This window comes from Naegleria fowleri (assembly GCF_008403515.1).
Source record: "Naegleria fowleri strain ATCC 30894 chromosome Unknown tig36, whole genome shotgun sequence".
Taxonomy (NCBI): domain Eukaryota; phylum Heterolobosea; class Eutetramitea; order Acrasida; family Naegleriidae; genus Naegleria; species Naegleria fowleri.
This window is the reverse complement of record NW_025407968.1, coordinates 201334-223667: the sequence shown is the minus strand read 5'-3', so window position 1 is coordinate 223667 and position 22334 is coordinate 201334. Positions and strand designations below refer to the sequence as shown.

Here is a 22334-nt window from a genome sequence, read left to right as displayed (position 1 = left end):
AGCTTTTTGATTTCAATTACTTCATTCAAATTTTGAAGTTGAATGATTTGATGTAAATAAACTTATATTATTTTCCATATTTTATTAAATCTAACCTAATCAATGACTTACTATCTGTCCAATTCAAAGCTCAGCTCAATAACTTGTGTGAGCGACTCATCTTTGAGGAAGATTTGACTCAAGTGAAATCTCTCTATAAACACTTGACGTGGGTTGCAAATGAACATTGTCTTCTGTTTCACCAACAAATAGGGCATGATCAAACATGGATGAAGAACCGTTCGAAAATTGTTCTCCATCTTTCTCGAATTCTTTCCATTTGGTTTTATAAGCTTCAGCCCTAACGTTCCTATCAGAAATGGCATTATGAATAAAACTAATGCTTGTTGGAACAATCACAATACCAAAAGTCACCACAGAGGGTATGAAATAAAACAAGATAGAAATGGTCACTTCAACAATTGAAGAGGTTGCATTGTATCCGCTTTCAGCATAAACAAAATTCTTCAAAATGAGAACAGTTATTCTCACCACTGGAAGTAGTAACAAATAACATCCTAAAATGATACTAATAATGGAAACTCGTTTTAAATGTTTTTGAATGAGAACAGGAAATGAAACTGTCGACCGTGTGACAAGTCGTCTTAATACACCTCCGAAAATAATAAACAGTATTGGTATGGAAATATCAAAAATTAAGGTAATTGATGTCAAGAAGTAGGAAACATTCGATCGTGATAATGTAAAGGCTAAAAATCCAATGCTAGCTCCAAAGAAGTACAGTCCAATAAATGCCCAATAGATTCTTCGGGTGATTCTTTCAAATCGTTTACAGATTTTTGGATTGTAATAATAGGAGGCATTAAATGTGAGCTCAAGCCAAAAAACGAGTAAGAGTAAATACGTGGATTTGACCACAACGGAAGTTGAAACGTCAACGACGTTAATTAAGGGACATGTTCTTTTCATTTTGTTTATAATGGTGTCTAAGAAATAAAAACATGTGTATTCATAAGTTGAGGTAAAAAAATATTGAAGGGAAAATCGGTGAAGAGTTTCAACAAAAAAGGCAATCAAAAATTGGAATGAAAATTGAAGAGGAATATTCCAAGGAATAACCTATCATGAGTTTTGAAGCATCAAAATTGTTAGAAGTTGATTAGGTCGTGTACATGTCATCGTTTTTCAATTTTTAATGTCATGTGAAATTGTTATAAATTTCCTAAAAATTGCTGATACAGTACCTGTGATTGAAAATCATAGCAACAACAACAAATATATCTTGGCAAATATTTCCATCTAAATAACGAGAATTGAGAGTGTACAGAAGAAGCTTTCCTCCGTCGATTCAGCACACATGTTTGAATGCAACAAATTACAAAAAATATGACAATAATCAAGAGAGTAATTAAAGAAAGCCACGGAGGAAAGTGATCCATCACTGTAGAAACAGAAAGAGTTGAATTGGAATTTAACAGCTGATTTGAAGAATTTTGAACGAAAAATTGATTCATCCATGAATCTTGATCGTGAAATTTAGAGTTCATCATCATGATCAGATGAAATGTAGTCATCGGAGTGCTATCTCATCAGGATTCCCGATTCAGAAATGGGTTTCATTTTTTTTCACGTGAACTTAATTCGCGCCAAATCCTTACAACTTTGAACAAAAAAATTTAATGTTTGAATGACCACAGCGTCCTCATCGATCTATTCCTCATCATCATCAGCCTACAATAATATTGCATATTCATCATCAACGGGTATTGGAGTGGACCCTCGGAATAGTGGAAGTCTTAGTAGTCGAGTGTTAGGAAATAGTACAACCAACATGATGAATTTAGGAAATACAACTGGAGGAGGCTCTTCTTTGAATCAAAATTTTGCAGGAATAGGAGGGGTTGGAATTAATTCGTTTGGATTGATCGGAACCACTACTGGAGGTGCCATACAACAACAACCACAAGGAATTGTCTCACCTTCGGGAAATATTGCAAAGTCGTTATTTGCAATTTCAAGCATAAACAATGGAAGTAGCGGTAATTTAATGAATCAGTTAAATGGAAAACCTCTCACGACGTCTGGGGTAAGTGATCATCATCCTTCAAGTTTTCAAATCATAAGACAATCATCGGCGAAAATTTACTAATGGTCGCATTCTGAATTACATCACGTGTTCGAAACAACAGAAAGAATTTTTTACACAGCCAAGACGATTTAAAAGCATTCATTCAGCTCAGACATCAAATTTTACATCCAATGCTCCGACGAACAGTGGAATTTCTTTACCAGCAAATGCCATGACATCCAAACGAACGCCTCTTGTGGCTTCTTCTAAAAGAACCATTGGGACAACTGCAACAACTTCAAACGGAAAACGCCCCCAAAGCGCTACAACACCCAGATTACAGCCAACAAGTGGCACTACTCCATCGCCGTCAAATGCCACCAACAACATTATGTATTTTAAATATTCTAATCCAGCAGGCTCACAAGAAAATTTTTCCAGTAACATCATTTCTAACACCACTGGAAATTCAATACCAACAGAAGAGAGAGTACCCTCCTCGAGTAGAATAGCACGAGGAGCCTCTCCTAAAATTAACTATCTGATGGGACAAAACACAACATCAAGCATTCCTCAAAAAGAAAAGATAGTAGAAACAAAAATTGAAGAAACAATTAGTAATGAACGGTTAAATTTAGATAGAAGAAATTTAACAAAATGTCCCATTATTACGGGAGACACTAATTTAAAATTACTAAATTTACAGTATAATGAAATTAGACATATCAGTAACTTGAACAATCTCTCAAGCTTGGTTTTCTTGGATTTATACGGCAACAAAATTAAGAAGATATCGAACTTGGACTCTCTTACATCACTAAGAGTATTAATGCTGGGGAAAAACTTGATAGAAAAAATAGAAGGTTTGGAAAATTTGCACAAACTTGATGTGTTGGACCTTCACGGAAACAAATTGCGCGAAATATCTAACATTTCATTTCTAAAGGAAATTCGAGTACTTAATCTTGCTGGAAACATGATTACAAATGTGAATAATATTCGTGGCCTCACATCTCTTAACGAGCTTAATTTAAGGAAAAACAATGTATGTTACATATTGCGAGTATTATGCATGATTGACCATATATTTGTTCTAAATGTTTGTGTTGACATCTAAAGATTGAAACGGTTGAAGAGATTGATGAATTACCTAATCTCAAACGCCTATTCCTTTCCTCCAACAATATTTCTTCCTTCGAAGCCGTGGAAAGTGTGATACGGAGTTCTTCGGTTGTAGAGCTCTCTATGGACGATAATCCTTTACATCAGAATTTATCTCAAAAATATAGAGTCATTGTCATTGCTGCGATGAAGAAACTCACAGCTCTAGACTCTTCTAAGGTAACAGATTCGGACAGAGAAATGGCTTTGAAATATCTTTCAAATGTTAATGTCTCATCCATATTTCCCTTTACGGATTTGATTCCTACTCCTTCGTATGATAGAGATTTTGATCTTGAAGACAATATGCAAATCAGTTCCATTCCTCGACAGCCCACACCCGACAATATTGGACCTCAAATTACTTCAAGGAGTGTCACTCCTTCAGAAACCATTCCAAAAGCTCCACCAATATCAGAAAGGCCGGAAAGTCGAAGTACCAGCATTGCCACAAATTACGACAATCTGGAATCATATAGCAAAATTGAGGGCGATGTTCTTCATATTTATGGAGAGCCCAATATCACTCCAATCAATTACGGAGATTATATTGTCCATTTCCACAACTTGGATTTGGAGAGAATATGTGAAGCGTATTTGTTTCCAAAGAAGGTTATGGCTACTACTCTTATATTTTCGAACAATCGAATTAGCACCCTTAAACAACTTTCCTTACTTTCAAAATTGGAGTTTGATGTGTTGAAAATAACATTTAAAGACAACCCTGTATGCACCACATTGAAAAGAATTTTAAAACCATACTGTATTTATATTTTACCGCAACTAACCGAAATGAATGGAAAGCTAATATCCGTGACAGACAAGTCAAACTCTGAGAAAATTTTTGGAAAAAGACAAGCAGTCAGCAAGAGTATAGCCCCGCCCATTTCTCAGTCTTTTCTTGACCGATATTCTGGAATTGTAAATAATTACATTAATAGTGTTCTAAATCATACATATGTGGTTGAAGAAAAGATGAAGCTTGTCGATGATGTTTGGGATCAGGTATTGTTTGAATTTATTGTGAAATCACTCTCTTCCCTTGAAAAATATCCTTCGTCAGCATGCATGAAACAAGGAATTGAAATTAATGGCAAAAAGGTCGATTCAAAATCAAGGTAAAGACACCAAAGTACAGCAAAAAAACAAGTCTTTGCATTTATTGCCATTCATCGTCCAAATTATTTGTTCTCAAGAATGCTAGCTGTGGAGAGGTGATTCTTTTTGAATGACAAAAAGCAGAGTAATAAAACAGCAATGCTCTTCTGTATGGGTTCTTTCCTACATCAATTTCAAGATAGGGCAAGTTGTAACAACGAGAAATAGCCTTGGCCAGTAATTTCATTTTAGGGTTAATTTCATTCTTCTTCGAATAACTCAAGCCACAAACAATCATACTGCCAGGTTTGACAGCACCACAATTTGAATCATCAGTAAGCTGTTTCAAATATTCACAAAGAGCCTCTCCACAATCGATATCTCTCTTACAGTACTCTTCAACAAGCTCGTGATCACCCTTATCATTCGATTGTGACAAGAAATTATCATACACCGTCTCTGATAAGTCAATACAAGCTATTTTACATGAACAATTTGGTCTTGAACTTGCTCCCACAAGACATTGAATTTCAAAAGTCATAGGTGAGCGATCGAATCGCAGTTCTCTGATTCGGGTGACTCTACGGTCTAAGAATCGCCTACTGCTCCTCTTATTAAAGGCAAATAAATCTTCCTGAAAGGGCTCTTTACAGTGTTTGAAGAGTGTTAGCAAGTATCGAGACATGCGTTGTTTCTGTTCGTCACAAATGAAATGAATTCTAAATTCTTCAAGGTCATTGGTTGGCTTTGAGAAGGCTCGAGAAAAACGTTTTGACGTTCTTGTAGGTACATCATCATTACTACTATTACTACACATGGATCCATCAACAAATTCATATTGAGATTCAAGACGCTTCCAAAGCTCTTTGCAATATAAATGTTTGCAACAATCTTTCCACGATCGAATTCCAAAGATAGAGTAGTCAAAGGGTTGAACTGCAAGGAGATGGGCTTTCGCAGAGCTTGGAATGATAGTCCTCCATAATTCATCATCTTTGGTCCAATACAGAAACATTAGACGACATGTTAATGAAAGAGACATCAGATCTCTCGCTCCCATGTAAGAAAAAATTGTTTGATATACTGTCTTGCATTCCCCAAGCTGCATGATCAGTTCACAGTTGGTTTGCCTCAAGATATGAAATTCAAGCAATTGTTTGTTTCGATCAAAAAAGTCATATCTATATTGTGGTTCATCATCGAAGAGAACCACCATGTTACTATACAGCCTATTGGCTTCTACAAGATGTGGGAAATTTTGGAAACAACAAGTTGCATCCTCGTCTTGTTGTTTGTGGTGATGTTGTTTGTTGCCCATGAGATGTGAGTGAGAGAGGATTGTGTATGAGATGTTGTTGTGGAAAAGAAGTAATAAGTGAATACAATAATTAATAATGGAGAATGGGCCAAGTGAGCGAGTGGACTCTACGAAATGCCTAAGGATTCATCAACACTCTTCTTGTGTTTTTTTCAAATTCCAACAGTTGGGATCGTTCTTGTGGCCACAAACGTCTTGACGATTCACAAAAATGAAATACCATCAATGATTCGAGCGATTGTAACCGGCCACGAATCGCTCAAAAAAGGAAAAAGCAGAAGAATCCTCATTTGTCGTGATCATTCGTGTTGGTGGTGTGTGTAATGTTGTGTGCAATACATTGCCCATATTAGATGTGAGTGAGGGAGGATTGTGTATGAGATGTTGTTATTGATGGCATATCATTAATAAGGAACATTCGGACCTACGATCACTTGGTCATTTCAATATACATAAAGTATGTATCACAATTGATAATTATCGAATGAGAATATCCAAAATATTGGCCAAAGCCGATTGAGTGGATTCAAAGAATTGAGTATGTCCACAACTCTTGCAAGTGATGGTAATAAATCTTCTATTCTGCACGTTGAAAATCTTTGCCAACAGTGAACCACAACTTCGGACTTCTCCCAACCGATAAGAAGAGCCTTTACATTTCTCACAGACGAATCGTACCTTGTTCTTTTCCAATTCAATCAAATCATTGCTAATCGGAATGATTGGTTGTTGTTGAGAGGATGAGTTTGTGGAGAGTAGCCAAGCTGAATCATGAGTAGAAGAATTATTACGAGTTAAAGAGGAAGGATGACGACTTCCGAGACTACTGCTGCTGGTTGGTGAAGAAGTAGTCGCCGAGGAGGAGGAGGACGACGAAGGCACGACGAGTGAGTGAGACAACATGGATAGGAGGATGATTCAATTTTTTCAAGTTTTGTTTGGTAGTCAATCCTGATGTGATCACACCTCAGCTTATCCAAATCACACTTAATTCAACGATTGATCTGTTCGAGTTCCGATCGAGTTATTATCAACAATAACCAATTTACCATTCTATTTATAATATTTATTTATATTTGTTATAACAATAACCACAAACAAAAAAGAAAATTCTTGAACACACACTATTAGCTCTTAATCATCGCCAACAACAACAAGCAGCCTTCATCATCATGACCCGATCCAACAACTCTCGCCGTGGTATTGTCAGACACGAGAATAAATCACTTTGGAAATCCCTTGGTCATCACTCGAGACGTGCCTTTGTGAGAGCTTCTTTTGGTGAGGCCATTAAATACGATTCTTATTGTGGTGGTGGTGGTGGTGGTTCTGGTGGTGGTGGTGGATATTCCTCGAGTGTGTTCGTGGTGGATGAAATCAAGTCCTTCTATGTACCATCCAAGACTGAATGTTCCAACATTGGATATGCTCCTCAGGATACCTAATGGCGTCAGTGTACGATCGAGCTGAGCTGAATTGGAAAGATTTGTTGATGTGTTTCAGTCATCAGTGAAGGAAGATGATGATTTCATGTGTTGTGTGGATGATTGTTTGAACTTTGAAGAATAAAGTCACTCCTTAACAGGAATTTCGCATTCATTCAGTTGTCTTGACATTCTCTCAAAAGAAACAGCAATACAAGAATCCATCTCATCATGACTCGAGTATGATGTCGAAATTTAAGTTAAGGTCGCTCGACGACACAATTCATTCACAAGTAGGCTTGGAAATAGAGAAGGAGGAGCATTCCTTCGAAAAACGATTCTTGGAAATCTAATGTACCAATTCACCACGTTGTCAATCTGAAATTGTGAACTGTGAGATTAGAAAGGAACGAATAATCTTGACAGCGGAAATGAGAAAATTAAAAAATATTCAAAGATTCTTGACATTCTTGAAAGCATTCCATAAATTGAAGATAAAAATAGGAAGTTTTTTTCAATTCGTGTGGTTAACCTTTTTTAGAGAATATAAAAGATGAATCAACGAAATCTCATAACGGCTAATTTCATTCCAAAAACGAGTGAAAATCAATGTGAAAAAGGGTAAACAAGCAATTCATCCTTTCCTTTTCTTCAAATTGGGAATTGCCAAAATTCATATAAATCCTTTAACCAATCATCAAAAGCAAGTAGTGTCGCACCACACTTCAGAGTTGATGCATTCTTGTGGTGGTGGTGAGGTGCATTAGAAAATCCCTCAAAAAGTGTTAACACCTCCCATTTTGAATTCAAAAAAAACAATTCTCCACAACAAGTTTCAACAACAACAAGAAACGAGAGCCATGATTCAAGATCGAGTTTTTCATTCATCATCCACAACAACCACAACAAACAACATCATGCGTTGTTGGAAACATGGTTGGAATCTTGTAGTCATGATTGGAATCTTTTTCATGATGTTGTTTCTTTCTGTTCAAGCAGAGTTCCTTCCTTCTATGGTCTCTGTTGATGCGAAGGATTGGATTCTCTCAGTCAGGTTGATGGATTCGATCCAAAGGATGAATTCATTGGTTCTTGTGGTGACTATTGTTACGGTCGCCATGTATCAATGTTTGTTCAAATACAAGATGGACCTTTGTCCTCAACGAAAGGTTTGTGTAGTGACTGGAGCAGCAGGTAAGTTCTTTCAATTGTGGCATGAGAATGGTTAATGACACATTGTGTTGTTCAATATATATTTTGGGAATTCTTGTCATTCACATCATCTTTGACAGGTGGAATTGGTTCAGAAATTTGTAAACTTCTCCTCTCTCAAGGCTGTGAAGTGATTGGTGTGGACTGTAATTCTTTCCGATTGCAAGAGTTAGCGACCGATTTTAAGATTTATTCTCCTCCTGCTTCATTTCACAGTATTGTCATGGATTTGAGTAGTGACAGTTCCGTGATTCAGGGTGTTAAACATATTCAACAAATCCTTCAAGAAAACAACGAACAACAGAATGTTGAGAATGATGACACTAGTATGACATCTTTCTCGTTTCATGCACAAAATCATCATCATGATGAGAAATGGAATCATTCTTCCCACGGTCAACCTCAAAAAAAGATTTTTGCCTTAATTAACAATGCTGCAGTTCCAAGCGTTTCATCACGAATGAGCTCCACAGCAGAAGAATTACCTCAACGATTACAAGAAATGTTAAATATTAATGTGGGTGGCTATCATCGAATGATTCATTACTTGCTTCCTTTCTTTCAATTCAACAACAATGAACATGTTCTCAATAAGCAACAAGAAAGAAGCCATTCAAATTCTGTGTTTAATATCGTTGCGAAAAGTCTTGTTGAATTATTGAATTTGAAAGAATGGATCCCTTCAGAGAGAGTGGTCAGTGAAGAAAAGAATTGTGGTGCAATTATTGTTAATGTTTCATCAGGAGCTGGAGTATTGGCAGGCCCTTTTCTTGGCTTTTATCCCATCACAAAATTTGCCATTCAAGGTTTAACAGATGTCCTGCGGAGAGAATTGAAGCATTTGGGAATTCGAGTGTGTGGTGTCATTCCTGGATTTACCAAAAGAGGAATGATCTTTTCTCAAAATATACAAATTGATGAAAATTCTCTTCTCTGTGAATCCATGAAGCAAATGCAACAAGATATGAGCTCTAAATTGGAATGGATTGGACAAGAACCGAGTGAGGTGGCACGTGTGATTTTTGAGAATTGTTTTTCTTCGAATTGTGGAGAGAGAGTTTTTGCAGATCGATGGTTTATGAGAATCATGTGGCCATTGTTGTTGATGGTGCAAGTGGTGTGTCCTTCTCTAGTGGATCGAATGTTTTAATTCTTTCAAAGAAATGGAACATCGTGTCAAAATATTTCAAATTTCCTTTTATATACATTTTTCACACAACAAATTTGTAGTGAATTTGAGTGAATTTCTACTTGCACTTTCCACAACATCTCAATAATTTCACAATAATTCTCTTTGGACTCTTTCTTCCATAAATATATTTCAATCCAAGATATCCAATAAATTTACAAATCAAAAAGTATCCCAACAACACTCCAATATAGACCCAACTCATATACCATCCTTCATCAATATTGTAAGCCTTCTTCAAAAACAAGGTTCCATTCGTAAAATATGTGACAGGTAGCACAGTTCCATTCTTCACTGGAATAATCACTCCAGCAAATTCATTAATCGCCATCGAACGAAATCCATAATACAAATAACTCAAATAACTCGTCCATTGCAAACCACTTGGCAACATGGTCTGTCCATACGCTCCTGACACTAAAATAAAGTAAATATTCACCACCACACATAACCATCCCAATATAAAAGGAGATGGAAAGACACACACCAAAGCTTGAGCCAATGCCATACATGCCCAATTATAGACAATAAAACAAGCAGAGAATGTGAAAAACTTTCCTGCATCCATACTCATTCCTGTCATGAAATAGACCACTAATCCAAAGATGAATGGATAAATTGTAAAGTCAAATAAATCTTCAATTGTTTTGGCAATGAAAAAGGCACTGATTCGATACGATGATGAATTCATTCGTTCTTGCATGAGAGTTGGAATTTGTTGTATCAAGACTCGAATGGCAACACCAAAAGTCAATGAAAGATTGTAATTGAGGAATGCAAACACACGCGCACGCATGGCCATGTTGGGAGCATCTACTTGCAAATACAATAATCCAATGCCAATTCCAATAAGAGTCTTTTCAATGAATGGAGCCAAAAATTCGGTGGCCCATCTTCTCTTTTTCACTGTGAACAATCGCATGATGAGATAAACAATGGAGAGCCAATAATTGGTGAGATACTTTTCAGTGTGAATATTCTCGAGAAGATGGTTTTGATTTGGGTTTGGATGGTTTTGATTTTGGGTTTGATTTTGGTTTTGGATCTGATTTTGAATAAAGTGTTTTTCTTCGAGTGTTTTTTGTGGAAGGTAAAAGTCAGAAAATCTCTTTTCAAACGCTTCTGCCAAATAATCTCTCTGTTCCATAATTTTAGCATCCATGTGATTACTTTCAATCATTTGTTTGATCGGTAGATGCCTCTCTGTACTCATCTCATCGTGTGCAATCTTACTTGCAAGTTCATGCACAAACAGTAATTGCAATAAATTTTCCAAACTATTTTGATGAACATCTCCATCAGATCTATAGTCAATTCTTCTTCTTGTTTTTCCTTCACTTTCACAAATTTGTTCATCATCATTGGAATCTTCTTCCATGTTCATGGTATCAATTCCTACCGATCGAAAATAAGAATCCATTCGTAGAGGTGGTCCAAAATAAATTTGTCTTCCTCGATCCAATATGGAAACATAGTCAAACAATTCCAATTCTTTCCATGAAGGTTTATGAACCGATATGATGACACTAATTCCCATTCGGGCCATAATTTTCATGGTTTTGATAATCATGAGTGATTCACCAAATTCCATGCCATCTGTTGGATCTTCCAAAATGATCACTCTGTGAAAATTCACATTCTGAACTGCAATGGTTAATCTTTTTCGTTCACCACTCGAGAGAGAGCTACACAATGCATGTTCCTTATGTTTGAGACGATAGTTTTTCAAGAGCATTTCCAAACGTTCCTCACGAGTGGTCCACAAGGGATTATTTGAGGTTTTGTAAGGCATTTTGAATCGTAGAGCATATTGCAAGGTTTCTTTTACGGTGAGTGACAGGTCCGTCAAGTTGTAATCTTTAGAAACGAAGGACACTAAGGAACGATACTTGTTGGTTTCAGCTTTGAGTCCATGTCTCAATTTGTCTTGAATCACTTGTCCATTTATGGAAATGGATCCATCATGCAACTTGAAAGGTCCTCTCCGAGATAAAATTCTCAACAACATGCTCTTGCCAGAACCTGCTGGACCAACAATGGCGGTGATCTTACCAGGCACTGCAAATCCTGACAAGTTGTAAAGAAGTGGCTTTTTCAAACTTGGATATGAAATGTTGTTCCACTCCATGAAACATTGCTGTTCGAAAAAGTATTGTCTTGTGATGGTAGTTCCAAAAGATTCCCGAGAATTTGGTTGATGTTCCACTTGCACCGAGTGGTTCGTTGAGGACGATGAAGAAGAATTTAAAGCATTGTTGTCACCAAGGTCCATTTGTTGTTGTTTCTGGTCATTGGTCATTTCAATGACAAGGACGGACGAGTCATCTTCGACTTGTTGGAATTGAGTGGCACTTTGAGTGACCACCAAGTGATGAGTGTTCTGTTGTTGTTGTTCTTGTTCTTGTTGAGAGTGTGGTGGTCCATTCATGTCTTGCAGAGGAATGTCAGCAGTGGTGGAGGTCATTTTCGAATAACTTTTTTCAAATGTTTGTTTTTCAAAAGAGTGCGACACTCATAAGATACTCCTAAGAGACATCATCTGTGTCATAAATTGTTATCCACCTCCCAAATGTTCGTTCGTTCAAAAATTCGTCGTACATGAAATGCTGCATCCGAATACTTTTCGCTCAGTCTCCTTCCTAAAATAGAGATAAATTCGCTTTCGCTTTCGCACCATTTTGAAAGTAAAGAGCGACAATAGGGACACCTTTGTATTTGAGAACAATTTGAATCGTGTTATTATACTTGGTGGAGGATACTACATCATGAGGACACTCAGAATCAGTTTTGAATCTAACAAGAACAGTTGTGTCATCTCAGTGTGTACATCATTCAGATATTACAACCAATTGAATTAATTGAATCAATTGTAACACATCTCTGTAATGAACATGCCATTATTGCAATGTACATTTGGTGGAAGGAATACACTCCCGATAGAGAGAAGAGGTTGCGTTCCATATATTCCAATACAAACTATTGTGATGTTTTTGAAAGATGTCAGATGCAATGGCTGATCCACGAATAATGTGATAAATTTGTAGAGATAATTCAGGTGGCATTTCAATTAAGGACATGGATGGCTTGTCTAAATGTAAAATGTCATTAATACTGTCCACACGAGGTGTTTCATGATCAATGGCTGCGTCTTGCTCTTCTTGTGGGTTGGATTCCTCTTCTTTTGTTTGTGGATCCATTTCTTCTTGAGAGTTCTCACTATTGTTCGATGAAAAGCTCCAATCTTTTCCAATGTGTGGAAATGCATCCATTTCAAAGTACGAAAGAATATTAAATCGTTTTGCAAGTTGCTCACAATCCATAAATCTCATCACATATTTCTTTTGGTCTTTTAATTGAGATAATATGTGGCTATTTTTTCGTAAATTAGCATGAGTTCCAACGAGTAGGACAGGTACCTCTGGAGCTACCATCTCCAGTAAATTAATCCAAGAGGAAAGAGTGTAAAATAAATTGAAATCTAACACGTTGTAGGTCAAAATAATGGTATCCACTTCTGCAAAAAGGGAAAAATCGTGTGCGCTTGGTATTAAGTATCCAACAAACTGGAAAATTGATGATTAAACTGGTTCTTCGTTGTCACCTTTGCAATACTTACATTCATTTCATATTGAACAGTATGTACATCGTCGATCAAAATTGAGGAATGGTTCTTCTTGTTAAACTCTGTTAGTATATCTTTGGTATTGTATTTTTCATAGGTGATTACAGTGAATTTATATTTCTTGGTGATATATGCATCAACAGAGTGCATTGAAATTAGTTTCTTATTCTCAATAAAACCAAAGGGTTGGGAGAGTTTTGTTGAGGGGTGTGGAAATTTAGAATCCAATATCTTCTCCTTTTCTCGATATTGAAGCAACACTAACCCCAATAATGTATCTTTCCATGAAGTATCGAGTTTTTTGTAAATTTGGTTATGCTGTACAGAATAAAAGTGATTGTACACAAATTGATAAAGCAATCGATAGTAAGTTGAATCAAAAGCTGTATGTGTGTCAACAGGATTAATGTCAATCTATCCCACAACTTAAGGGCACTCATTACTTACATTTTTCAAAAGTTTTCGAAATCAGTGTGGAGGTGGAAACAGGAAGAAACGAAAAAATGTGTGTCACCAAATCAATCGATAATCGTTTCAAATAAATAGTCAATAAATAGTCAACGTTTTCAGTTTCATTATTCACACCACCTCCGTATTCAACTTTGTCCACAATAACAGCACGTTCTTTTTTCTTTTTCTTTTCATTGGGTAATGACTGCTTTGCTTTCTCATTGACATCAATCACAACTTCGGAGCTATCTTGATTTTCCAAATTATCTTCATCTTGCTCCTCATCTTGCATGTATTGATTTATGAATTGAAAGAGTGTTTCATTGGGATTTTTAGAAGAAGAGCCTTCAAAACTATTTCCGATGGGAAAAAAGCCTTCTTCTTCATTACCATCATCATCCTGATGATAATCAACTCCTTCCGCAGTTTCATTCTCTACTGAAAATTCATCATGATGAGGAGAAAGTGGTCGTTTGGATTGATGATGATGTGATTGATGAGAAACCTCTAAAGATGACAACGAAGCAGAAGAAACGGATTCCTGTTTGACGTAATCCAATTCACCAAAGTCCAGCAACGAAGACATTTTTTTTGTAATCACGATGTAATTTTCATTCTCAATATTATTACAACAACAATTACAATTTTAACATGATAACCAACCAATTTGGTTCTTTCATTTCAGCCAATTTCGTTATTGTTGTTATTGAAGAAAGATTTTACAACCATAAAATTTAAAACATTCAAATAAAAAGAATGTCATTATTTCCAACTCAACATGACAACGTTAAGTTTGGCCGATGTTTGTAAATTGCATTATGATTTGCACGAGAAAAGCGCATCAGAACAAAAAGTAACAACAACAATCACTCACAAAAAACAACAGGCATCATCTTTATCATCTCTTCTTAAAGTCATCATCGTGGACGATCATCATCATGGAAATATATTATTTAATGAAGAAGAACAATTAAATCCCGAAGGACAATCCTCCTCTGGTAAATTCTCATTGAATGAATACAACACGGAAACAACATCTCCTTTTGAAAATTCCATTGATCCTATTGAGTATTTAAAAAGTGGAGAACTTGTATTATTTCCAAGCTCGCGAGTCTCCAATAATGAAAAACATCTTGAATTCAAGATGATTCTTTCAATGCGAGAATTATTGGAATATTACAGACATTTCCCCAGTTTTCATTGGTCTAAATATCCTCAATTACTGGAATTAATTCGGGATCATTTATTGCTACATGAAAAACGTGCATTGGAACGAATGGAAGGAGAATATATTGAATATCAAAAACAACAATTTGAATTTATGAGAAAATATCACCGATTTGTCTCTCGTTTTTCATTGACGGAATGGCTTTCCGATCTTTTTAGAATTCATGTGTTGGGTTTGAAGAAAAAAGAACACTCCACTCTTCGGGAAGATCTTCAAACACCGCCCATGTCAAGTGACAACAAACATCGAATCATGAAATCTTTTCGTCACCTTCTCCCATACGTTTCCTTAATGGCTCTCTTTTGGATTTTTAAACTATTGACAAAGCTTGTATCATGGAAACGGTAAGAGCTCTTTCCGAATAATTCGCCGATTCGTATTATGCAACCACCTGTGTTGGGCCATCCAATATTCATCACATGTACCTTCATGCATACATTATGTCTCTGAAAAGTCAATAATACAAAAAAATGTTCGGAATCAAAACCATTCAAATTCCTTCTGTATTCGAAATTTCAAACATTGACAGCACTACACCTCTGAAATATACCATTCATTTGGTGGAAAGTAAGAGTGTCCATTTGAATCGAGAAGCTCCCAATAGTTTCAGTATTAAATCCGAAGATGAGAGCATTCTCTCGATTGCATCAGCCACCAATGACAAGCTCGGAGCATCATCAAAAATTGAGATTGAAATGAAACCTCACAAGGAAGGAACCACAACAGTCACCATCGATTGTAAATTATATGTTTGTAGTGATAGTGGAATGTGTTCCATGAAGAATGAGAGTTTTGTGATTACTGTCAAAGTGCACACTGCTAATAGTACTTCTCCATCAAACAACGCAACATACAATCACTCACTGACTATGGCTTAAGAGATGCTTCATTTGAACCTCTTTGGAATTTATTTGTTGTTGATGGGACGAATAAATTTAGAAAATTAATGATTTGTAAAAAAATAGTTGATTGTTTGATCCTCATCATCATCACCCAATATTAATCTTGTCCAGTCCATCATTACTTGTTGAATTTGTAACTGCGGAGAGGAAGAAGAACCAACTTGTCGTTGTACTCGAACAAGTTCGACGCTGTTCGGAATAACAACACATCATAGCGGTTTCGTTGTGAAGGATTAATTTGGTATTATTGTATTTTCCTCTATAAAATAACAAAAATGAATAATACATTAGGAAATGATGATTTTTCGGAAAAGTATGGATTTTACAAATATCTAGCTTTAATATATCCCTCGCTAGCACTTTTGATTGTAGAAAGCACTCCTGCTTTTTTCAATATTTTCGGACCAATATTAAGCAAATTGATTTGGTGGAGTTTTTGCTTCTATGAACCTGATGGATTCTTTGCTGTGTATTATATTGTAAAATATTTCCCAAAAAATCAACAGTTTTTTGTGTGGTATCTGTTGGCGGCCACAATTCGAAGATTATTCTTTTATTACAAGTACCATTTGAAAAACAAGTTAACATATCAAGATGGATATATCAATGGTGCCAGAGAGAGCATTAATTTAATTCATGTCAATGACTTCCAGTTATTAGATTTTACACCAAGCCAGCTCAGCCAACGGTATAATAAGATACAATTGAGCTACATTAAGAAGAAAGTTGCAGATTTTGTCAAAACTCTCTCTGTTGTAATTTCTAATAATGATCAGGATGAATCTTCTACTGATGAGGAGAATACCAAGACAATTAGTAATGGGAAGTGTTGTGTTTGCTTGGGTGAAGAAAGTTTAGATATCATTTTCAATCCATGCAGACACGTGGCAATGTGTCAAGAGTAAGTGCATAGACTAAGTGAAAACACACATGTTCACCTTATTTATTTGTTGATATTAAGATGCTTTGAACATTTTTCTAAGGAATGTTATGACAACAACAAACCTCTAAAATGTAGCTTGTGCAATTCAGTAATTTCCTCCATATCTTGCCATAGGAAAAAACGCTTTGTGGTCAATTATGAACCCAGTGAAACATTTCATGCAAGTGGGCAGATGAACGCCCAAAAAGAGTTGTTAAAGCTTGGTGCTTTTGTTCAACAAAACCCAAGCATTAAATCCAGGTTGCAAAATCCACATATTTTTGACGAATAAGCAGAAACTTCTATTGTTGATGTTGTCACTACAACTATTTAATCTACACGTGTTATTTATTGGTGTTAATAAATTATTGTTCATTTAAAAATTATCACCGAAATCTGCCCAACCTTCTGATTTTGGAGCTTCTTTGGTTATAACGCTATTGGTTTGAGCAAAGTCGTTCCATGGGTCGCTAGATGGCTTGTTTGTAGAAAATGATGTAAAATCAGAATCAAACCCAAAGTCGTCTTGTTTGGCAGATGATGATTTAGTATTGCTTGTTGAAGTGCTAGTTCCAAAATCTCCAAAATCATCAAAGCCTTTGGTAGTGGATGCTGTGGTTGTTGAGCCAAATCCAAAATCATCATTGTCAAAGGATGGTGTTTTTGTAGAGGATGTTTGTGATGTCTTTGCAGCTGGCTTGATATCAAATCCAAAGTCGTCATTTCCGAAACCTCCGCTGGATGCTGGCTTGGAATCAAATCCAAAATCATCATTTCCAAATCCACCATTGGATGGTTTGGAGTCAAATCCAAAATCATCATTATCGAATGAAGGTGTCTTGGTGGATGAAGGTTGAGATGAAGGAGGTTTGGCAGTGGTTGAAGATGGTGGCTTAGAATCAAAGCCAAAATCATCATTATCAAATCCAACGTTAGATGACTTGCCTGTTTGGGCAGGTTTGGTGTCAAAACCAAAATCATCACCAAAATTAGCAGAGAATCCACTGGATACTGTTGTTTGTGTTGAAGGAGCCTTATTGACGGTACCAAAGTTAGAGCTTCCGAAACTGTCATTTCCAAAACCAAAGTCATCATTACCAAAAGATGATTTCGATGTAGAAGTAGGAAGAGGTTTTGGTTGAGAAGGAGTGGAGATTGGTGAAGTTACCTTTGCAGTGACAGGTGGAACAACTTTCAATTCACTGGCTGGTTGATTAGGGAATTCTTCTCCAAGAGCTGAGTCAAACTCATTAATGTACTCTTGAATCTTTTTGATTAAACCAGTCAACTTGACCAACTTGGCATTTGGTACAGACTTTCGTTTTTGATTCTCCAAATCTTGTTGGCATCTCGAAAGTTGATTTTTAAGATCTTCGCTTTGTGAAATAAGTCCACTAAGCTCAGTCTTTGTGTTAAAAGTAGATTGCTCGATATCTTGCTTTTGGAGTTGTAAGTTCTTGACTTTGGTTTGTAAATCTTCGTTAATCATTCTAGCCTGTTGTAATTGCTCTCGAACAGCTTGTAATTCATTCTTTGCATTGGCGATTTCCTGTTCAATACCATGTACAAATTCATCTCCTTGTTGATTGGAGTTTTTAAGGTTCAATAACTCATCCTTGTGTTTGATGAGCTCGTTCAAATTTTGTTCCAACTCCGATTTCAAAGACTCAGCAATACCACTGGCACTTTGGTATGACAGGTTGGTTTTCTCATAAATTTGTTCCAATCTCATCACTTCCTGTCTCACTCTTTGAATTTGGTTTTGGAACTCCAATCTTTCTTGCTCTAATCTGAAACTTTGTGACTCGAGTTGTGCAATTTCTTCAGCCTTTGCTTGATTTTGCATCTTTAAATTTTCAAACTCTTGACGAACTTGGTTCAAATCATTTTCCAAATCTGCCTTTCTCTCTCTTAAACTGTTCAGTCTCAAATCATTTTGTTCAACAGATTGACGTAATGGGAACATTTGTTGATTGATCATTCTTGTTTCCTCTAAAACCCTATTCACTTGGTTTTCCATATCTCTAATTGGACCAAGAGTAACTGGACCTGAGCCTCCTCCCATCATGTTTGGGCTACTGAAATTATTGCCAAGTGGAGGTGGGCCACTAAAGCTTCCACCAAAATTGTTACTCATTCCGAGAGGTGGTGGTCCTCCAAAACCTCCTAGGGTTCCTGATGATGGCACAAGAGTAGGAGGTCCATTGTTAATACTATCCATACTCGTAGTTGACTCACTTCTTGGTCTTAAAGGTGGGCTAGAAATGCCGGAAGGCGTGCCTACACCAACCAATGATTGTTTGGAAGGTGGAATCAAAACGGGTGGGAGTTGCATAGGTATTGGAATATTAGGCATCTTTCTCTTCAATCTTACCAAGTGCATGGCAATCACAAATTCTTCCTTGTCCAAAACCTTGTTTCTCTCAAAGTCGGCCAATTGGAAAATCGTATTGAGGATATCGTTTGGAAGTCCTGCCTTTGAAAAGAAATTCATACACTCATCATAGGGAATTGTGTATTTTCCTCGTGCTAAATTCGAAAAGTTGGTTTCATACTGATCCCGTTCTTCTTGTTTGATGCTGTAATCAAATCCTGGTGATTGTGGAGGATGGAAATTTGCAGGAGAACCACCACTTCCGATGGGTAAACTTCCTGGATTCATCAGCTCTTGACGAATCAAAGACATGGCATGTTTAAATTCATCAATGGTAAGTCCTGGTGCCTGGCTAGTTTTGGCCGATGACCAAATAAATTTCATCACAGGTAGTGGCAGTTGGAATTGATCAAAATACACTTTTGCTTCTCCAGGGCTGAGAAGATTGTCTCGGTCCCTGTCGGCCAAATGAAACTCATTATCCAGATCGTTGAAGCGCTGCATGTGTGGAAAGGACATTTTTTTATGATGATGAAAATAAAAAAATTTATTGTTGTATTATTTTGTGGATATTCGGACGTCATCCGTCGTTCATTATTCAAATTTTCTAATGATTGCACTTGTACTTTATGGATAACATTGAGGAATTGAGAAGAAGCAGCTCACAAGAATAATTTTATGTGAGTTGAAGATGACTTTGAATCCATTTTCACAAGAATGACCACCACAAGATGGTCGTTAAGAAAATTGCAATTTGGCGCCTTTTTCATAAAACTCACTTTAAAAAATACAGAATCACAACAATTTGTGTGTGATTGAATTTCAGTTGAATTCCTTGTTGCGTTGATTCAATCACAGCCACTAGTAATAGTCATATCAAAGCAGCGACCCTCGTACACACCTACCATCACATAGTGTACATTTATCACAACATTGACAATATTTTGTTTCATACAAAGATATCAATTCACAATGATGAAGGCCGCAAATTCATCGGAGAGTTCAAGTGCTATCTTGTTTCGGTATTTGGAAAAGGCTTCACTGGATCACTACTACTCACAATTGAAATTGAATGGTGTTACTAGCGTGGAAGCTTTGGCCCAACTCTCCGTACAGGATGTAGCCAACAAAGTCGGAGTGGCAAACGGAGCCGATAGAAGAAAGTTCTTTGAGCTCATACAAGTCGCCAAGAAAGGCATATCGGCACCTTCTACTTCCAATACAACGAATCAACAAGGGAATTTTGAGAATGAACAAATGGCTTTGAATAAGTGTCAAGCACTAGACTTGAATCCTAAGAATCAGTTACCTTCTCTCTACAATAACAACATGATCAACGATGATGATAAAGAAAATTATGGTGGCGGTAATGAAGAACCTTTGTATGATTGGGATGCTGCCGTTAATAATACCGATAATCACTATGATGCTTTTGAGGTTCATCAAGTCAATCAAAACAACAATAACAACATTAATAGTAACAACATGAAACGACCAACATCAGCAGCTCAACCTCAATACTTACCTCCCAAAGTACACACTCTGCAACAGATTATGCAACAAAACCTCAGTCCTCAACAAGCTCAAAAACTTAAACCAAAGGTTGTAGAAAAGAAACCATCAGCTGTGATTAATACCAAGCCTCAAAATGTACCACAGCAACAACAACCAATCGTTCGAGATGTCGCAAATATTGTAGGTAAACAAGACGCTAATGCTGCCGGAAAAAGACAAAGATCCAACATAGTGGTTGCCGTTCGTAAAAGACCTCTCAATGAAAACGAAAGAAATAGGAATGAGACCGACATTTTAGAAGTTGTGAATAATTACGAACTCGTGATACATGAACCAAAGCAAAAAGTAGATCTCACCAAATATGTAGAAAAGCATCAATTCTGCTTTGATGAGGTTTTTGATGAATATTGTGACAATAATGAAGTATACAACAAGACAGCAAGACCTCTCGTTGACCACATTTTCAATAAGGGAAAGGCAACTTGCTTTGCTTACGGACAAACAGGAAGTGGTAAAACAGTATGTGTCATATTTAAATTTTTTGTCTGATACTAATTTGTGTCGCACATATGTAGTTTACAATGATGGGAAGAAACGGAAATAAGGGATTGTACTTACTTGCAGCACATGACATCTTCAATCGACTTTCGGGAGACATGACAGTATGGATCAGCTTTTATGAAATTTATGGTGGCAAATTGTTTGATCTTTTGAACAATAGAAAGAAAATATTTGCTCGTGAAGACGCAAAGAATATGGTCAGCATTTGCGGTTTAACTGAAACCAATGTAAATAGTGTGGAGGAATTGATGAGCATCATTGACACTGGTTTAAGTATTAGAGCTACCGGATCTACAGGTGCAAACGCTGATTCTTCTCGTTCACATGCTATTTTGCAAATAGTTCTCAAGCTCAATGATAAGACTTATGGTAAATTTTCGTTCATTGATCTTGCAGGATCAGAACGAGGAGCTGACACGAAAAACAGTGATAAACAAACGAGATTAGAAGGAGCTGATATCAACAAGAGTTTACTTGCTCTGAAAGAGTGTATTCGATCATTGGATCGTGGTAAAAGTCACGTACCATTCAGAGGCAGTAAGCTGACAGAAGTTCTGAAAGATTCGTTTATTGGAAACTCAAAGACCGTGATGATTGCAAACGTTTCCCCTTCCTCCTCATCTTGCGAGCATAGTTTGAATACTCTCAGATATGCAGATAGAGTCAAGGAATTAAGAAAAGATGCTATCAAGGACAAGCTTGTTCAAGCCAACAAACAAGGAAAGCAAGACATTCAACCTTCACCAAGTCCCTATGACAATCCAATTATGCAACCACAACAAATTAGAAACTACCAAATGGAAGATCAAGAAGATGATGATATTCAAATGGAAGACGAAAAAATTGACTATGATCGAGTATATGACAAGCAAGATTATGAAGTTGCTGATAATGCAGTGGATGACGATCTCGATGAAGATTTTGAAGATACAGATATGATGCAAGACAATGAAGTTGTGCTTCCACCCCATTTCCAAGATGTTGGAGAAGCAGAACTTGAACGAGCTCATGAGGAATTAATAAGCAAGATCTTAGATGAAGAGGAGGAAGTTATTGCTCAACATAGAGAACACATCGACGATATTATGGAACTCATGAAACAAGAAATGGAACTCTTAAATGATGTGGACCAGCCTCAATCAACAATAGACAAGTATGTCACAAGTTTGGATTGCATCCTCGTGCGAAAAATTCAAGCAATCAAGAGCCTTCGAAACAAACTTGCAGAATTTAAGCAACATTTGAGGGAGGAAGAAATTTTGAGCAGGAGTTTCCATTTAAATTAAGTGT

General features: G+C 36.6%; 13 protein-coding genes across 13 annotated transcripts; 7 read left to right on the top strand and 6 right to left on the bottom strand.

Annotated features, from left to right (window-relative positions):
• Window positions 1-156: 156 nt before the first annotated feature.
• Window positions 157-969, bottom strand: FDP41_004076 (uncharacterized protein; the record flags this gene model as incomplete). The annotated part of the gene is made up of 1 exon (XM_044707451.1): window positions 157-969. One exon carries the CDS (start codon window positions 967-969, stop codon window positions 157-159), a length of 813 nt encoding a protein of 270 aa, XP_044561494.1.
• A 718-nt stretch (window positions 970-1687) lies between these two features.
• On the top strand, window positions 1688-4351 carry FDP41_004075 (uncharacterized protein; the record flags this gene model as incomplete). The annotated part of the gene is made up of 3 exons (XM_044707450.1): window positions 1688-2086; window positions 2190-3113; window positions 3188-4351. The coding sequence occupies 3 exons, from the start codon at window positions 1688-1690 to the stop codon at window positions 4349-4351; spliced, it is 2487 nt and encodes an 828-aa protein (XP_044561493.1).
• Window positions 4352-4388: 37 nt separating this feature from the next.
• FDP41_004074 (uncharacterized protein) lies at window positions 4389-5645 on the bottom strand (the record flags this gene model as incomplete). The annotated part of the gene is made up of 1 exon (XM_044707449.1): window positions 4389-5645. One exon carries the CDS (start codon window positions 5643-5645, stop codon window positions 4389-4391), a length of 1257 nt encoding a protein of 418 aa, XP_044561492.1.
• A 477-nt stretch (window positions 5646-6122) lies between these two features.
• Window positions 6123-6548, bottom strand: FDP41_004073 (uncharacterized protein; the record flags this gene model as incomplete). The annotated part of the gene is made up of 1 exon (XM_044707448.1): window positions 6123-6548. The coding sequence occupies one exon, from the start codon at window positions 6546-6548 to the stop codon at window positions 6123-6125; it is 426 nt and encodes a 141-aa protein (XP_044561491.1).
• Window positions 6549-6817: 269 nt separating this feature from the next.
• On the top strand, window positions 6818-7090 carry FDP41_004072 (uncharacterized protein; the record flags this gene model as incomplete). The annotated part of the gene is made up of 1 exon (XM_044707447.1): window positions 6818-7090. The coding sequence occupies one exon, from the start codon at window positions 6818-6820 to the stop codon at window positions 7088-7090; it is 273 nt and encodes a 90-aa protein (XP_044561490.1).
• Window positions 7091-8214: 1124 nt separating this feature from the next.
• Window positions 8215-9431, top strand: FDP41_004071 (uncharacterized protein; the record flags this gene model as incomplete). The annotated part of the gene is made up of 2 exons (XM_044707446.1): window positions 8215-8263; window positions 8362-9431. 2 exons carry the CDS (start codon window positions 8215-8217, stop codon window positions 9429-9431), a joined length of 1119 nt encoding a protein of 372 aa, XP_044561489.1.
• Window positions 9432-9528: 97 nt separating this feature from the next.
• FDP41_004070 (uncharacterized protein) lies at window positions 9529-11934 on the bottom strand (the record flags this gene model as incomplete). The annotated part of the gene is made up of 1 exon (XM_044707445.1): window positions 9529-11934. One exon carries the CDS (start codon window positions 11932-11934, stop codon window positions 9529-9531), a length of 2406 nt encoding a protein of 801 aa, XP_044561488.1.
• Window positions 11935-12367: 433 nt separating this feature from the next.
• FDP41_004069 (uncharacterized protein) lies at window positions 12368-14128 on the bottom strand (the record flags this gene model as incomplete). The annotated part of the gene is made up of 3 exons (XM_044707443.1): window positions 12368-13033; window positions 13087-13475; window positions 13540-14128. 3 exons carry the CDS (start codon window positions 14126-14128, stop codon window positions 12368-12370), a joined length of 1644 nt encoding a protein of 547 aa, XP_044561487.1.
• A 192-nt stretch (window positions 14129-14320) lies between these two features.
• Window positions 14321-15118, top strand: FDP41_004068 (uncharacterized protein; the record flags this gene model as incomplete). Its single annotated transcript, XM_044707442.1, has 1 exon — window positions 14321-15118. One exon carries the CDS (start codon window positions 14321-14323, stop codon window positions 15116-15118), a length of 798 nt encoding a protein of 265 aa, XP_044561486.1.
• A 122-nt stretch (window positions 15119-15240) lies between these two features.
• Window positions 15241-15648, top strand: FDP41_004067 (uncharacterized protein; the record flags this gene model as incomplete). The annotated part of the gene is made up of 1 exon (XM_044707441.1): window positions 15241-15648. One exon carries the CDS (start codon window positions 15241-15243, stop codon window positions 15646-15648), a length of 408 nt encoding a protein of 135 aa, XP_044561485.1.
• Window positions 15649-15947: 299 nt separating this feature from the next.
• FDP41_004066 (uncharacterized protein) lies at window positions 15948-16886 on the top strand (the record flags this gene model as incomplete). The annotated part of the gene is made up of 2 exons (XM_044707440.1): window positions 15948-16573; window positions 16634-16886. 2 exons carry the CDS (start codon window positions 15948-15950, stop codon window positions 16884-16886), a joined length of 879 nt encoding a protein of 292 aa, XP_044561484.1.
• Window positions 16887-16970: 84 nt separating this feature from the next.
• Window positions 16971-19487, bottom strand: FDP41_004065 (uncharacterized protein; the record flags this gene model as incomplete). Its single annotated transcript, XM_044707439.1, has 1 exon — window positions 16971-19487. The coding sequence occupies one exon, from the start codon at window positions 19485-19487 to the stop codon at window positions 16971-16973; it is 2517 nt and encodes an 838-aa protein (XP_044561483.1).
• A 453-nt stretch (window positions 19488-19940) lies between these two features.
• On the top strand, window positions 19941-22330 carry FDP41_004064 (uncharacterized protein; the record flags this gene model as incomplete). The annotated part of the gene is made up of 2 exons (XM_044707438.1): window positions 19941-21002; window positions 21059-22330. The coding sequence occupies 2 exons, from the start codon at window positions 19941-19943 to the stop codon at window positions 22328-22330; spliced, it is 2334 nt and encodes a 777-aa protein (XP_044561482.1).
• Window positions 22331-22334: the final 4 nt, after the last annotated feature.